The sequence below is a fragment of the Balaenoptera physalus genome (genome assembly GCF_965194825.1).
Source record: "Balaenoptera physalus genome assembly, chromosome: 1".
In the NCBI taxonomy this organism is placed as follows: Eukaryota; Metazoa; Chordata; class Mammalia; order Artiodactyla; family Balaenopteridae; genus Balaenoptera; species Balaenoptera physalus.
This window is the reverse complement of record NC_138882.1, coordinates 97,123,190-97,141,752: the sequence shown is the minus strand read 5'-3', so window position 1 is coordinate 97,141,752 and position 18,563 is coordinate 97,123,190. Positions and strand designations below refer to the sequence as shown.

Here is an 18,563-nt window from a genome sequence, read left to right as displayed (position 1 = left end):
TGAAAACACACAATATTTTCCTCAAGAAAATAAGCATATGGAAGAAGAAACATTTCTTAAAAAAAAAAAAAAAAAAGTTTATTTTAAAAAGCCAGCCTCTTAAGGTTTTATATCTATACCTTCACACTGTCAATTACAATGATATTTTAAAATGCACTGAATATAATTTATTGAATGTCTATCATTATCCTCCTGCCACCATTTAAAAGATATTAGGTGAAAAAATATTTACAGTTTTCATTCTGGTCCATCCTCCTTCCTATCCTTATACTAAACCCATTTCTCTACTTTTCAGATAAGTGAAAAGGGTCACAAAATCTTTAGGTTTGTGTAAAGAGTAAGAATGTGTCCAATAATTCTAAGCAAAACATAATTTTCTTTAAGGCCTTATAAGAAAAAGAAAAGGAGTTACTTATTGAAGCAAATGTAGCAACTTCTTTCCCAATCTTATCCTTATTGGTTTGTGTGGGCCAAATCTCTATGGGTCCCCTTAATTAGCAAACATTAAAAAAAAAACCCAAAAAACTGAACACACAAAGACTATCTCACACATAGTGCTAAGCTAGATGTGGATATAAATGGAACCACTATGAATCAAAGGGGGAAAATTCCAGGAAAAACAACAACAAAAGATTCCAAGTCTCACAGTTTAACTGAAGTTTTGGAAAAACCTAAGCTGAATTCAGCTGCTGTTTGAAATATCTGTCTTATGTTTAATTTACTGAGGAGGCACAAATACACAGTTTTGTGTATTTTAATACTAATTTTTCCAGTGGGGGGAAAAAAATACTATGTGATCTCAAAAGGGGCGGTGATCTATGACCACTCAAAAGTTATCTTTGGAAAGGGGAGCAAAAATAGTAATTTAATGAAGTCAACTCTCAAGCACTTGGCTTCTAATAAGCAAACCAAGAAAAGATACTGGAGGTATACTGATGAGTACAGTGCATCTAGAACAGCCAAGATGTTTGCAAAGTTTTATGCCTTAAATTTCCTAAATATATATCTAGCAGGCACATATGCTAAGGAACTATTGATGCTAGGAAAATATTTTAGTCAGGATTTTATAAAAACCCCAACTTTCAAATCTTCTAGTGGCAATGTCTGACACTATTATTACAGATAACAATGAAGCAAGATTAATTTTAAATTTTAGATTTGCCTCAAACTAATTACTTTTCCTTGTAACGGAACACTTAAAATGGATGAATTAAGCAGAATGGTTTTAGAAGTTAAGGCTCCCTAAAGACTAAAACTTAAGGCACATATTATTATCACACTATCACAGCACATTATCATGACACTGTTAAAAGCAAAGATTTAAACGAACAAACAAACACACAAACCCAACTTCCTTCTCTCATTCTTTTTCAACCACTTCCTTCCCAAAGGCTATGACATTTTTAGCCCAGGCTTCTGGTAAGGAGTGAAACAAAAATTCCATCAGTGAACCCCTGGTATGATTCCCACAGAAATGTCCAGTATTTGCATTGAGCACCACCGGTAGATCACAGGCCAAAAGAACATTTGGGGTCATGAGCTGCTCCATTTACCCATCAGCCCCACAGGTTCAAACTGGACTCTCCTCCTCTTTGGGGCCTCCTTCTATGCTTTTAGGCTCCAGAGATTCTGCTGCATCGGTAACTTCTTTTGGCTTCTCAGCAACATCTATACTGGTCTCCTCCTCTTTACTTTCCTTTTTCTGCTGCTGCTCAGCTTTCTGTTCTTTTGCAATAAGTTGGTAATTGATGCCCATGCCGATGAAAAGATAGATGCCTGCGACAATAAGGATTATGCCACATGCCCAGTATGTGTATTTGTAGTCTCCATATATGTCATTGAGACGACCTGAAGATGTCAAAAAGAAAAAAAAAAATTATGTGGGTAGACAGTTATGCCCTTTCCCAAATAAAGCTTAAGAATCCATTCAAAGAGCCCATAAATGACAAATTAGTCTAAAAAGAAACTGCTCATAATTATCTGATCTTTTACTTATAATGTCACACTGATTTTGGATGGCCCTTTGTAGTCTGTTAACTTTAGGAACTTGAAAATAATTAAATCTTGGCAAATTTGAATTGGGAAAGTCCTAGAGATCACCTAGAGTCAATTCTCTCAACATTCAATGGAAAAATTTGTTGCTCAAAAGAGGTTTAGTAGTCTTGCCCAAGGCCATAGAGCTAATTCCAGTCTCCCAGGCCAAAGTACTTTCTCTGACATCAGCATTTCCCAAAGGGCGTTCCTGTGAACACTCATCCTCTGCTAAAACATTAACTAACAGCAACACCTTTCCACCATTCTAAGTGCTTAATCCTCACAACAGGAAGGTTCTATCATCATCCCCATTGTATAACAGAAAAACCTTAAGTAACTCGTCCAAGGTCACAAAGCTTGTAAATGAAACAGGTTGGCTTTCAACCCACAGCAAGTCTGACTCTTGAGGCCTGCACCATAACTTCTGTGCTACAGGATTACTCCCTAGTGTTTCCAAAGTCAAGTAAATTTGGAAATGACACATAGTCTTTTCTATTAAAGGCTTTATTAGGCCTGATAGTAAAGAAACTTATTTACTTTGGCGTTGCCAAACATTTTTCGGCCATGAATTCCTTGTTATAGTAAAATTTGTTAGCATCTCAAACTAGTATTTATTAAACTATGGAAAACCCTACACATATAATGGACATATTAACCAATTCAAATATAATTCCATACGGTTTTCCAACATAGGGCACCACGCACTCGGCAATACTTACTGATTCTCTAAATATACACACAGCCCTGGGTCTGCTAGGCCCTGAGTTAAGGGTGTGCAAAGGAGGTAACGTCCACAGCTCAGTGGAGAAGAGAAATGTTAATCCAATAACTACACAGACTGTGACAAGTGCTACAAGGAAGGTTTGAAGGCAGAAAATAGGGGTTTTAGACCAGCAATTAGGGTCAGGAAGCCTTTTCTTAAAGTGTAACCTTAGCCAAGACTTACAGGATAGGAGTTATCAAGGAGAAGGGAGATGGGAAAAGGCTCAGGGCAGACAACAGCCAGTGCAAAGGCAGGTGGTAGGAGGAAGCACAGGGTGTGAGAGGAGCACAGAGAGCAAACTGAGTGGTGGGAAATGAGGCTGGAGACACAGGTGGGCCAGGCCACGCAGGACCTAATAGGCCACAACAGGGAATTTGATCTTCACCCCGAGAATGTGGGAAGCAACTGGAGTGTTCTAAGAGACGAAGAACAGCTAGGGTGGATATGGGTAAAGTTAGAAGGCTACTGATAGAAGACAGGAGATTTAGATAAGAGTGGTAGTTGTGATGGAGAGAAAACAGGCAGATTAGAAAGAGATTTAGGAAGCAAAAATGGACAGGATTTGGACTCTCCTTGGGTGTATATAGGGAGGAGAGAGGGTGGACAGGTCAGTAGTGGACCTTCTGTTATGTATCCCTCCTTACTTTATAGTGCATAATCTCAAAAGCATGAGTCACATCCAGAAGTCCAAATTATTGTTGCATTCTGTATTAATAATAATTTTAAAATGTAAACCATTTAGCATTCTTAAGAGAATAATACATCAGGTTTTATTGTCACTTACTAGCTGTGTGATCTTAGGCAAGTTATTTCACTTTTAGAAGCCTCTATTTCTTTATTTATAAAGCGGGAACAATAATAGTCCTACATCACAGACTTATAATACATGACAAAATATAGAAAAAGATTAGGACAGTCCCTGGTATACTGTGAGCCCTCACCTGGTACCTACTGTTATTATTTTAAATATTACTGCTGAGATAAATTCCACAATTAAAAAGAAATCACCAACAGTATTTTAAAGGTGGTTATACATACATTTTTCTACAATAAACAGGTTAGGCTTTTTATCAGGAAAAAATATTATACATACTTAAGTTTGTAATAGTTTTTTATTCCTCTTTCAGCTTGATGATTCACTTTAATTCAGTTCTATTAAGTATTTGAGCAATTACGCTGTACCAAGCATTGTGCCAGCACTGAGGGTACAGAAGCGAAGAAAGACTATCAAGCAGCTCACTGATTTCTGCTCTCTATCACCTTCCTAATCTTCTGTTTTATGTTATTAGAACCACAGAAATAAAGAGACATACTATACCTAAAAGTGGTGGCCCCAGCAGGACAGGACAGCATTCCACAATGGTCACCAATCCCACAGCACTGGAGAACCTCTGGGGTCCAACAAGGTCCATCAGCGTTTCAAACAATACTGAGCTGAGCCACCCAAATGCAAATCCGAAGAATCCCGCATAGACACAGAATCCTATATAGCTAGAGGACAAAGGTGCTGCCAGATGGCAAACTCCATTTGCAATAATAGAAGCAGCAAAAAAATACTGAACTCGAGGTCTTATCCACTTTGTGTTGGCTACAAGTCCCATAGAAGGTCTGGCTACCATGTCAACAAAAGCCAGAATGGAAAGAAGGAAGGCAGACTTCTCACTAGAGTAATGCTGACTCTTGCCATAATTACTAAGAAAGACCAAAGGTGTAAATAGTCCAAAAAACATGAGCACATTTCCAGACAGGTAGAGTAAAAAGCCTCTGTGCTTGAACAGGGATAAGTCCAGGAATTTATTAAGTGTTTGGAAGACTGATCTTTTCTCTTCTTTCAGATTTCCTCCAATGAGATCTGTATTTGCATCACCTGCCCCCTTTTTTGCTTCCTGAAGGGATTCTTTAGACTTATATTTCCCTGCAGTGGTTGGCTTGGGCCCTATTGGTCTCATCAGAGCTCCAGCCACACAGCAGTTTAATAGTAAGCCCCCAAGAATTAGGAAGCTTCCTCTCCAGCCATAGATACCAAAGAAAGCCTGATTGAGTGGGGCAAGGGTAGAGAGGAACACAGGGCTGCCTGCCATGGCCAGTCCATTTGCCAACGGTCGCCTCTTGTAGAAATACTTGCCAATCATGGTTAAAGCTGGATTCAAGTTGAAGGCAAGCCCAAGACCTGGGGAGAGGGGGGGAAAAAAGAATCACATACTCCAATAAATGTCAGAAACATATTTGGCATTACTTAACCAGACAAAGAAATTAAGAGGTATATAATTCAAAAAGATACAAATAAATGGAAAGATACTCTGTGCTCATGGATTAGAAGAATTAACATTGTCAAAATGTCCTTATTACCTAAAGCAACCTACATGTTCAGTGCAATCCCTATCAAAATCCCAAGGACATTTTTCACAGAAATAGAACAAAAAATTCTAAAATTTACATGGAACTACAAAAGACCCAATGTTCATAACAGCATTATTTACAGTTGCCAAGATATGGAAGCAACCTAAGTGTCCACCAACAGAAGAATGAATAAAGATGTAGATAGATATATATAAAAATAAAATTCCCCCCCAATGGAATACTACTCAGCCATAAAAAAGGAACAAAAATTTGCCATTTGGAACAACATGGATGGACTTGGAGGGTATTATGCTAAGTGAAATAAGATAAGTTAGAGAGAGAGTAATGCAAATACTGTATGTTACCACTTATATGTGGAATCTAAAAAATAAAACAAACTAGCAAATATAACAGAAAAGAAACAGACTCATAGAGAACAAATTGGTGGTTAACAGTGGAGAGAGGGAAGGGGTGAGGGGTAAGATTGTGGTAGGGAATTAGGAGGTACAAAGTATTATATATAAAATAAGCTACAAGGATCTACTGTACCACACAGAGAATATAGCCAATATTTTATAATAACTATAAATGGAATATAACCTTTAAAAATTGTGAATCACTGTGCTATACACCTGAAACTTAATACTGTAAACCAACTATACCTCAATAAAAAATAAAATGAAAAATAAACTTAAAAAAAGATATAAGTAATGGAAAGTAGGACATAATATTGTACAGCGGTTTAAAGTGTGAGCTCTAAAGCCAGGCTATGTGGACTAGCCAGAGTAATTTGGCAAGAAAAAGAAATAAAAGGCATCCAAATTGGAAAGGAAGTAAAACTGTCACTGTTTGTACACTGTCATGATTTTATGTATAGAAAACCCTGAAGACTCCACTAAGAAATTATTAGAAATAATAAACAAATATAATAAGATTGCAGCATACAAAATCAGTATAAATCAAAATCTGTTGCATTTCTATATGCTAACAATGAGCTATCAGAAATTAACAATCCCAATTATAATCTTAAGAAAAAGAATAAAATATCTAGGAATAAATTTAACCAAGGAGGTTAAAGACTTGCACACTGAAAACTATAAGACACTGTTCAAAGAAATTGAAGACACAAATCAATGGAAAGATATTTCGTGCTCATGGATTGGAAGAATCAACATTGTCAAAATGTCCTTATTACCTAAAGCAATCTACAGGTTCAACGCAATCCATATCAAAATCCCAAGGACATTATTCACAGAAATAGAATAAAAAATTCTAAAATTTATATGGAACCACAAAAGACCCCAAATAGCCAAAGCAATCCTGAGAAAAATGAACAAAGATGGAGGTAGCACACTCCCTGATTTCAAACTATACTACAAAGCCATAGTAATCAAAACAGCATTGTAGTGGCAGAGAAATAGATACATAGATCTATGGAACAGAATTGAGAGCCCAGAAATAAACCCATGCATACATGGACAATTAATTTACAACAAAGGAACAAAGAACATATAGTAAGAAAGGATAGTCTCCTCAGTAAATGGTGTTGGGAAAACCAGACAGCCAATGCCAAAAAAACCCAAGAAACAAAAAACCTAGACCACTATCTCACACCAAACACAAAAATTAATTCAAAATGGATTAAAGACTTGAATATAAGATCTGAAACCATAAAATTCCTAGAAGAAAATACAGGCAGTATGGTCTTAGCAATATATTTCTAGATATGTCTCCTCCTCAGGCAAAGAAAACCAAAGCAAAAATAAACAAATGGGATTACGTCAAATTGCTTCTGCATAGCAAAGGAAGTGGATCAATAAAATGAAAAGAGAACCTACTGAATGGGAGAAGTTATTTGCAAATGCTATATCTGATAAGGGGTAATGTCCAAAATATATAAAGAACTCATACAATTCAACAACAACAAAAAACTCCAATTATAAAATGGGCAGAGTTGGGACTTCCCTGTCAGTCCAGTGGTTAAGACTCAACGCTTCCACTGCAGGGGGCATGGGTTCAATCCCTGGTTAGGGATCTAAGATCCCGCATGCTGTGAGGAGTGGCCAAAAAAAAAAAAAAAAAAAAAGGCAGAGCAGTTGAATAGACATTTTCCCAAAGAAGACATACAGATGGCCAACAGGCACATGAAAAGATATTCAACATCACTAACTATTAGGGAAATGCAAATCAAAACCACAGTGAGATCACCTCATACCTGTCAGAATGGCTATTATCAAAAACAAGAAATGACAACTGTTGGCGAGGATGTGGCGAAAAGGGCACACTCATACACTGTTGGTGGGAATAAACTGGTACAGCCACTACACACACAGTATGGAGATTCCTAAAAAAATTAAGACTTGAACGACCATATGATCCAGGTATCCCGCTTCTGTGTATTTATCCAAAGAATACAAAAGAACACTAATTTGAAAAGATAACAGCACCCACCCATGTTCATCACAGCATTATTTACAATAGCCAAGATATGGAAACAACCTAAGTGCCCATCAACGATCGAATGGATAAAGATCGTTGATGTATATGTATACATACCCCCCTCACACACACACATAATGAAATACTACTCAGCCATAAAAAAAAGATGAAATGTTGCTATTTCCGACAATGTGGATGGAGCTTGAGGGCATTATGCCAAGTAAAATAAGTCAGATGGAGAAAGACAAATACCATAATGATTTCAGTCATATGTGGAATATACAAAACCAACAAACAAAAACAAAATAAATGAACAAACCAAACCAAACAATTATGTAGATATAGAGAACAGAGTAGCGGTCACCAAAGAAAAAGGGGCAGAGGGCGAAATGAGTAAGGGGATCAACTGTGTGGTGAAAAAATAAATAAATAAATAAAACCAGACTCTGTAGGTTCAAATCTTGTCATCATCACTTATTGGCTGTGTAATGTCAGACATGTTGACCCTCCTGTGACTGTTGCCTGGTATGTAAAACAGGCGCACAGCACTGCTGTGACTAAAGAACTTAGTGCCTGGCATGTAGCAACCACTCAATAAATGTTAGTAGTTATTTTTATAATTGTTATTTATATTATTTGAAGGTGATTAACTGTCATCTGGCAAGTCACGTGAAGGATCATTATAAGCAAAGACGGTAATTAAGGAGACGGTTATCAAATAGAGTTTTAAAAACAGTTTTTAAAATAAAGTAGGCAATACAAAATTATTCCTTTTACAACAGCACCAAAAACTTTAAAGTGTGCAATTTATAATGGCTAAATTGTATAACTTTCCTGAAGGGAGAGAGAATTAAAACCAACACACAAAGTTTTTGTATAATTAAACACAACATTGCCAAGATGTCAATACTCCCCAAATGAAAGTGCTAACTTGACGTGATTCCAATGACAATATCAGTGCATTTCATTTTGGAGATGAGGTAAAATGATTCTAAAACATACTAGAGAATACATGGGAGTCAACCAGAAACTTTCGGGTGATGCAGGATGGGACTAAACAGAACAGATATTTAAAACAGACTTTTAAAAGCTACAATCAATAGAATAGTGTGACTCTGACTCAGGAATAGGTAAACACTGAACCAAGAAAGTGGACATAAAGTCCAGGAATATACCTAAAATATACATAAACATTTAATGTATGATAAAAGTAATATTTTAAATTACTGCAACAAGAAGTATTCAATAAATGGTGCTAGTATAAGTAAATATTCAAATAACTTGGAGAAGCTCTCTCCCTGGCCCCTTCTTTCTCCCTACCATTTATGTCTAAGCTATTCACAGAGACTTAAACCAGTAAACCAAACTAGGTCACTCCCCTGTTGCAAACCTGCTATTGGCTTTCTGTCCATAACCTTTACCCTGGCCTTACCTCCCTGATCTCATACCAGACCATTCTCACCAGTGCTAACAAGCATGCTGCTGATTTAGGGCCTATGTTCCCCTAGATTTTCACAAAGCTAGTTCCCTGCTGTTACTCTATTAAGGTCATCTCTTCAGCAAGGTCTTTGTATAGAATTTATCACTCCCTGATTTTTCTTATTTATTTGTGAGTAGCAGTGTCTGCCTCCTCCCATGAAAGAGCACGACTTTGCTGGACTTGTTGCCCTATGCCCACAGCATGTAGACAGTGCCCGACATACATATTGTTGTTGTTCCTGATATGCTCTTAAGTGACAAAAACTGGTTACAAAATACTTTATGTAACCGTTATCCCTTTTTGTTCTGAAAAAAGTTATGTTTGTGTATAGAAAAAAGTTGGGAAGGATATATATACATCAAAATGTTAGTAGTCAAAGTCTCTGGACTGTGAAGTTATACATAATCTTTTTTTATCATACTCATCAGCAGTTCATTATCTTAATTTGGCTATTAAAATAAGGGGAAAGGACTTCCCTGGTGGCACAGGGGTTAAGAACCCATCCGCCTGCCAACAGAGGGGACGTGGGTTCGAGCCCTGCCTGGTTTGGGAAGATCCCACATGCCACGGAGCAACTAAGCCCATGCGCCACAACTACTGAGCCTGCACTCTAGAGCCCGCTAGCCAAAACTACTGAAGCCCATGCGCCTAGAGTCCGTGCTCTGCAACACGAGAAGCCACCGCAATGAGAAACCTGCGCACCGCAATGAAGAGTAGCCCGTGCTCTGCAACAAGAGAAGCCACCACAATGAGAAGCCCTCACACCGCAAACAAAGAGTAGCTGCCACTCGCCACAACTAGAGAAAGCCTGCGCACAGCAATAAAGACCTAACGCAGCCATAAACAAACAAACAAACAAATAAATAAATAAAATTTTTTTAAAAAGAGAGAGCAAGACAGAGATAGTAACCAATGACCACCCTTGCAATGACTGCCGGACACATTTTATCTACAAACCACTGACTATTCTTAGGACAAGGGATACAATCATTTCTTTCAATTCATTTATTCAACAATGTACACCTACTGTATGACAGCAATTTCTTTTAAAACTTGATTTTCTATTGCTCTTAAATTAACAGGTTGTCAAAATGATAATTTCTATAAGGAGGGACTTTCACTCAAAAGATCTGAAAGACCAATGCAGGTGAATAACAAATAGCCAGCAATATATTAATGCTTGAAAATGAATCAACTCACCTCCAATGACTCCGACACACAAGTAAAGTTCCTGCACAGTGTTACAGAAGGAAGCTGCGATCAAGCCACAGCCTGACAAGCAACCGCCAACAATCATGATTGGACGACTGCCATATTTATTCACAAGGATACTGCTGATAGGACCTAAGAGATAATCAAAAATTTAGTGGTACACAAGGCATTGATGGCACTAAATGACAAGTCCTTCCAAATAAGCAGATACAACAAAAGGCAATGGTAAGAATACTGTTATCTATAATTACTTCATAATCATAGGTATGTGTGCTGGAAAATAAAGATGCTAGAAAAATCATTAATTGTGTATCTTCTCTATCTTGAAATCTTGGATGGAATTTTACTAAAATATAAAAGACTCTAGTCTTTCCTTAATCTTTCTCTTACAAGGCATAATAGGCTGAAAGCCTTGGTAACAGACGTTCATAGGCTTCTTGATTTATCTAGGATATGATCAACACATATTTACTAAGTTTGCTCTATATTAATTTTTGGGATAGGCAGACTGATGAGAGATTTTAAGAGTATTCTTTACAAATCATCATAAGTGTAGTTTGTGTCATATTTTTTAAAAAGAAGAAAAAACAAAGGCAAAATACATATTTTTTCCCCCAAGTTCAGTAGTTTTGCAATTAGGACATCTAAATTTAAAACAAAACAAAACAAAACTGTTCCCATTTACACCTAGATATCTCAGGTATTAAATTGAATGGAATGTCTTCTAGGGTTAACCGGGTTCCATGCCTATACTGCTGTTTTGTGACAGCAAAACTATGAAAAAATGTTTGTAGAAGATTAAGTCAGATAATGGTCAAAACATTCTCAGGTTTAACAACATAAACCAGATTAAATTTCCTCAGCTAAAGAGATGCATACCAAAAAATCAGTTTTTCTTTAACGTGAGAGAAGAAACCAAACAAAAGTGTAGTGTTATAAGGATCACAAATAAAAAGATTTTATGCGTTTCATGTATCAGTTTTCAAATACAAAAAAATCAAATGGCCTCTCCTTACTCGCTACAAATAGGTATAAACTGTAATTCCCCTTTTCCAAAATTTTAAGTCTTGATTATGAGTCTTATCTAAAGCAAACAATGTTTTAAGAGCTGTAACACAACTCTTAGACTAACAATATTTGCTGATTACAAATGAATGACATTTGACATTCTCTGAATTTCATTTATTTATAATACTTATGTCCCTACTTCATGGCTCTGGACTTCAGAGATAACAACTTTGTTTACATGACACCATAACATGTCTGCCTTGTTAAGGCAGATGACTGCAAATAAGAAAGGGTCACTGCAATGCATCAGTAGGGAAGGGGACCACAAGAAGAACTAATATTTGAACTTGCAGCTAGTGAGAACCAAGTTTCGAATCCAGCCCATTTTCTCCCCATTACATATGTATTTTTGGAACTACAGTTCCAAAGTTATAAAGCAGAAGACATACAAATCAAGTTTTTCTTCTATTAGCATGGTAAATTCTGACTTTATTCTGTTTATTCTATACTTACCTCCCTAGAAGATAGTAAGTCTATTTTTAAAAACAGACACAGAATGCACATATTCAGAATATACTACTGATCATACGCTGACATATTTTATTTCCATAAACACTTATGAAAAATTCTGCATTACTCATATTCTGATGCAACTATATTCAGAATTGCAGTATGGTGCACTATGATTAAAAGGACAGGCTCTGGCCCCAGGGAACCCAATTTCAAATTATGGTATATATATTCAAAATGTCATATGTATATATGTATACATACATATAATAAACATGCAAGAAGGAATGAAAGCTTTTGATATCCTAGTATTTTGGAGGACCAATTCTCTCTAAGGGGCTGGGTCAAGAAATGGCTGCGGGAGAGACTACAGGCTCAACCAAGGATGTGTATAAACAAGTTCTCATCAAACTTCTAAGTCACTTCATGAAAATATTAGGCCACAGCTGCTTTGGAAATAATTTGAATTTACAGCTTGTGTATGATGAAAGAATTAAATATTGAAAGAATATTCACGAAATATGTCCATATAAATTAGTCATTAAACAGATTTTTGTATAGTCAGAATTACAAAGATAAAAAAATACTGCCACACTGTTGACTCTGTGAAGTAGAATTTAATGCTGTAAGGTTGCAGTATTTTAAGTTCTAAACTAGGAATGTTACAATGACATTACTGTGGAACGGAAAATATGTGAATTTATACTTTCATTTTTTAAAATTAATTTTTATTGGAGTATAGTTGCTTTACAATACTGTACAGCAAAACGAATCAGCTATACATATACATATATCCCCTCTTTTTTGGATTTCCTTCCCATTTAGGTCATCATAGAGCACAGAGTAGAGTGAGTTCCCTGTGCCATACAGTAGGTTCTCATTAGTTATCTATTTTATACACAGTTTCAATAGTGTATATGTGTCAATCCCAATCTCCCAATTCCTCCCACCCCCCCATACTTTTCTTTCATGTTAAAAAAAAGGAAAAACTCAAACAAAAACCAAGAGTAAGTAACTAAGATCTTCTTTAAAAATATACTTTAACAAGTATCAGTATGTATCTGTGAACCAAAGCACATGGAGGGAGGGAGGGAGGGAGGGAAGAAGGAAGGAAGGAAGGAAGGAAGGAAGGAAGGAAGGAAGGAAGGAAGGAAGGAAGGAAGGAAGGAAGGAAGGAAGGGAGGGAGGGAGGGAGGGAAGGAGGAAGGAAAACTGAACCCTAAACCACTCACAACTCAAAACATATTAGTGTTGAGGGTGTGGCCGAAATGTACAAGTTAAAGAATTAAGGCAGTTTTAAATATAATTCTTATGGGGTCATACCACCTAGGAGCCAAACAAAACAAAATAACCCATTTAGTAAAAATTATGCCACAAGGCTCTTGATATGCAATTTATCTTTCAGAGTTATTTCAGGAAGAATGGCCCCAATTAGCTATCATTAAAAATAGAGAGGGGTACAGTTTGTAGGCCTATTATAACACAAATTCAGAGAAACGTGTTAGTTATCTCTGGGTGAGGACAAAGAAGGAACTGTTTTCCCAAAAGAAAGTGTCATGTGCAATTAGCACAACTGACATCACTTACTTCTGATGCAAAAGGCAAGCAGCTCTCAAGCTCTTGCTCTTAGAATTGCAACATGTGAACCTCTTGTTTGTTAGCAGTGAACCTCTTGTTTGTGATCATCTTAAAGATACACTGAGCACCTGGAGTACCTCTGGATAATATTTACGCCAATTTCTTCAAGCCATCAGTCCAAACCTGATTAGAAATCCTGGCAGATCAAGTTCAGAGCCTCCAAAATTACTGGTCCAAAATCCCTTTTGATTTCTCTGGGCTCATGAAAAAAAGGTAAGTACTATAATTTAGCACTTACGTTCTTTTAAAAAGTACTTAATTTTAAAATAGACAAAACAGGCATACGTTCAAAATTTAAAAGGCACAAAAAACTTACCCGTTTTTCTGTGCAATGAGATTAAGTACTGAACTAATTTACGGACTTCAAATACTTATTCCTGTTTCATGAGATTACATTATTGTCTCAAGAGGATTACAAACTTCCCAAGGGCAGGGATCAAGATCAGTGTTGTCTATCATTCACACCTAGCCTAGCAGGACTAGGTGCGTAGGGCTTAGTAAATATCGGTTGAATCGGCCACCAGATTAGAAGCCTAAGCTAAGGTTTTACAGTTGAAATGCAGAATCTTTATATTGGGCTATTAAAGAGCTCATGTGAAAATAATCTGAGGCACTAAATTATGATTAAAAAAGTGAAAGCTTGGCTAAATAAGCAACATGAAACCCTGTCAATGCCAAAAAATAAATACACTTAACTTTCGAATCTCTGCTAACTAAGCAACTACATATTTTATTATTATGGGAGGTTTTGACTTTTACATGTTAAATTGTGTTTTGATGTTCCAAGGCAAACAAACAAACCAACCAACCCACAGTATTTTAAATGATATTAAGGTAAGCAACTTAACTCTCCACATTTTCTTCACAACATGTCAAAGAAAACAGAAAGGGAAAAAATGATAAAACTTAAGTTTAAGATGAAGCTGAAATGCTTTAGGACTAATTACATCACAAGGAACAAAACAAGGAGGATTTTATCCAGTTCTTTAATTCTAACACTATGAAAAGATTTTACCTCAGACTTTGAACTGTGCTATTCAGGTTAGCCCGATTTACTTTAATTCTCCCAACATTAATTTTTAAAAATCTTTATTTACATTTATACCTCAAGAGTCTAGCAGAGAGCAATAAGAAAAATAAGTTGTGCACATGTCATTTTTCTGAGAGTTTAAAAAAAAATTTTTTCCCTCTGAGAGCTTTAAGTTCAATGATACCAAATTGGAACAAATCCTCACAATTTCTTATTTCTGTTTCAGAATACTATAGTGCAACAAACAAAGCAAAAGTTGTCATTGTTAACAAGAATAAAAAATGTGACTCTGAACATAAAGCTTTGAGAAATACCATTTCAAAACACCTCACCGAATAAAACATTTTTTTAAAGTTACCTAAACAGAGCATCTGGTTGCTTAATGAAAATTAAAACAGCAGGCCTTAGTGGGTACTTACCTCCACCATACATGACAGCCAACATGATGGAAGATATCCATGACACTTCACTGGTGGTGGCATTGAATATACCTTCAATTTCTTTGAAGAACACAGTAATAGATTTGGGAAACGCATAGGAGAAGCCGATGGAAATGAAAGCTCCAACTACCACTGCCCATCCCCAGCCTCCATCTGGGGGGGTGTATCCAACTGGACCTCCAACTGCTGGTGGCATTTTTGGTGTAGATAAATCCCAAAATGCAGTTCAAGTCCAAATATCTAAACGATACAAAATTTAAATAAAATGTCAGCAATAAAGCACTCCCAAATCCAAATATCTAAACGATACAAAATTTAAATAAAATGTCAGCAATAAAGCACTCCCACCTAGCATTCCCAACAACAAAGCACCCTTTACACCTAGCTCTCAAGTAACTGAACTATTTTTCAACATTACTTGGCCAATATACATTATCTTCTAAGGACGTTATCAGAAAAAGAGACTTCAGAGCCACAATATTGTCCACATTTTTTAGTAGCTTAAAGGAAAACAGCTCCTCACCATTTAAGAAACCATAACTGAAACAAATCCTTTTCAGTAAATGTAGCCTTTGTATTTCAAATAAGCCTTCTTGTCTTAGCCGTTAATATAATTCCTTAAATTACTAATAACTAAATAAGTAAATAAATGTCTTATTTGACTATCTGCTTGCAAAATTCACATAACACATACCCTACAAAAGTTTCAGGTTTTAATACAGGCTTTATAAGTTTTTCCCTTTTCCCATGTATTCTTCAATACTGACTTTCTCTTACTAATATGCTGACTTAAAAGTGATAGGAAGTAGGTACCTGACTCACTAGATATGTAGCAATTTGCAAAATAAAAGATCATTCTGAACACATAAGAATTTCATTTAATGACCTGGAAAATTATTTCAGAAAAGTTTCCTTTTATCTAACTTCCTTGGTTAAACTCCTAAACAACGAAACTAATACAACACAGTTAAACTCACAAGTTGAACTATAATGTCAAAAGATCGTAGTTTCAAATCAAAGATTATCCCGTTTTCTTGAAGCCACCTAGTACTAATGAATAGCAAGGTTAGAAAATGAAACTTCCTGTTAAGATTATGAATAGGGAGAAGATGGGAGTGTTTGTTTGATAGTAGGCTTACCTATTTTCTCATGAAGGTCTCCTTTAATTTATTTAAAGCCAACTTCCACCCTATACTATAACTCATCCTACAACAGTATGTTAGCATGTCCATTTCAAATTATCTCCACTCAGACTGTATTACACAATAAATAAATACAGGTCACAGATGACAAACTCACTCTTGGCTACAGCATTTAGTCTAAAACACAAATCTTAACTTCATAGTGCAGGAGTAGTGTACAAGTCATCTCCTAAATACTGTTCCTTCCAATCCATCTGAACACTTCAAATATGACTTAAGACAATGGACATTCTAGGGGTAGGAAGAAGACAGTCCCAAAGGAAGTTTCCCTAAAGGCAAGGATATAGGTTTCATCGCTTCTACTCAACATTGAACTAAAGGTTCCAGTCAGTTTGTGCAGGCAAGAAAAAGAAATAAAAGGCATAAATACTAGAAAGGAAGAAGCAAAGCTGTCTTCATTCACAGAAGACATAATTGTCTATGTAGGTAATTCTAAGGAATATACAAAAAAAAGTACTAGAACTAAAAATGAACTTAACTAGATCTCAGGATACAAGACCAATAAATAGAAATCAACTCTATAAGCCAGCAAAGAACAATCAGAATTTAAAAAAAAAAAAAAAAAAAAAACTGAACAAAACATTTACAACAGGACCAAAAAACTGAACAGGGGTAAATCTGATAAACTATATATAAGATGTGTACACTGAAAACTACAAAATATTACTGAGAAATTAAACAACTAAATAGATAACCCACCCCTATGATATGAAAAAATCAAAATTTAGGCAAAGATTTCTGAAGGCACATGGCAACATTTTAATTAAAAAGTTTAGGGCTTCCCTGGTGGCGCAGTGGTTGAGAATCTGCCTGCCAATGCAGGGGACACGGGTTTGAGCCCTGGTCTGGGAAGATCCTACATGCCACGGAGCAACTAGGCCCGTGAGCCACAACTACTGAGCCTGCGCGTCTGGAGCCTGTGCTCCGCAACAAGAGAGGCCACAATAGTTAGAGGCCCGCGCACCGTGATGAAGAGTGGCCCCCGCTTGCCACAACTAGAGAAAGCCCTCGCACAGAAACGAAGACCCAACACAGCCAAAAATAATAATTAAAAAAAAAAAAAAGTTTATAAATTGGGGTTTCCCTGGTGGCACAGTGGTTAAGAATCCACCTGCCAATGCAGGGGACACAGGCTTGAGCCCTGGTCCTGTAAGATCCCGCATGCCCTAGAGCAACTAAGCCCGTGCACCACAGCTACTGAGCCTGCGCTCTAGAGCGTGTGCGCCACAACTACTGAAGCCCGCCTGCCTACAGCCCGTGCTCTGCAACAAGAGAAGCCACCGCAATGAGAAGCCCGCGCACTGCAATGAAGAGTAGCCCCCGCTAGCCACAACTAGAGAACGCCTGCGTGCAGCAACAAAGACCCAACACAGCCACACACACACAAAAAGTTTATAAATTGAATTTCAAGCTACAGATTGGGAGAAAATATATACAAATCATATATCCAAGAAAAGACATGTCCAGAATATGAAAAGAACTTTTATGGCTTAATAGCAAAAAGACAAACAACAGAATTAAAAAATGTGCAAAAGATTTGAAAAGATACTTTACCTAAGAAGTACATGAAAAAATGCTAAAAATTGTTATTTGTTTGTGAAATATAAATTAAAATCCTAATAGAGATACTAATATATCTCTACTAAAATGACCAAATTTCAGACTGATAATACCAAGACTAGGTAAGGATATGAAGCAAACGGAACTTCTATATTGCTGGTGGTAAATCAAAATGATACAGCCAAGTTGGAAAACATTTTGGCAGCTCCTTATGAAGTTAAATATACATTTAACATGTGACCCAGTCATTTCTAGGTATTATCCAAGAGAAATGAAAATATAGCTCTTCACAAAGATGTATATAAGAATTCTCTAGTAGCTTTATTCATAATGGCCCAAACTGAAAACCCAAATGTCCATAAACAAGTGAATGGATAAACAAATCATGGTATAGCCATACAATGGAACATTACTCAGCAATAAAAAGGAACCAACTACCAACACATGCAAGAACATGGATAAATCACAAATGCATTATGTTAAGTGAAAAAAAGCTAGACATGAGCCTACATTAAGTTCTAGGAAAGGCAAAATTATAGTACTAGAAAACAGATCGGGGGTTGGAGAGAGGAGGCTGACTGCAAAGGGGTTTCAAGAGAACTTGATTTTGGTCATGGAAATGCTCTATTATTATGGTTGTGGCAGTAATTATTCATCAAATTGTACATCTTAAATTGGCACATTTTATTGTATGTGAATCATACCTCAATACAGCTGATCAAAACAAAAAATATAATCAAGGACAGTGGCAAGGAGGATAAACTCTGGTGGCACAGGGAGATAATACAGAAGGAAAAGAAGATGGCAGGCAAATTCCTCTGTCTTGCCTATCTGGATGGTTAAAAGAAAGAATAGGAAAAGGAAGAGGACAAAGAAGAGGAGAGAAGACTCTCTTCTGAGAATTCAC

At 36.5% G+C, this 18,563-nt stretch overlaps 2 protein-coding genes across 2 annotated transcripts in view; both read right to left on the bottom strand.

Moving 5' to 3' along the window:
- LOC309659507 (monocarboxylate transporter 1-like) overlaps window positions 1-18,563 on the bottom strand; it is a 147,179-nt gene that overhangs the window by 112,654 nt on the left and 15,962 nt on the right. The window lies entirely within an intron of this gene.
- Window positions 63-18,563, bottom strand: part of SLC16A1 (solute carrier family 16 member 1) — a 34,466-nt gene continuing 15,965 nt past the window's right edge. Inside the window, exons 2-5 of the mRNA XM_082459249.1 lie at window positions 14,874-15,134; window positions 10,257-10,400; window positions 4,116-4,967; window positions 63-1,848 (exon numbers count right to left, since the gene is read on the bottom strand). Coding sequence (XP_082315375.1) covers window positions 1,571-1,848; window positions 4,116-4,967; window positions 10,257-10,400; window positions 14,874-15,090 — 1,491 coding nt within the window. The 5' untranslated portion in view covers window positions 15,091-15,134 and the 3' untranslated portion in view covers window positions 63-1,570. The remainder of the gene's footprint in view (window positions 1,849-4,115; window positions 4,968-10,256; window positions 10,401-14,873; window positions 15,135-18,563) is intronic.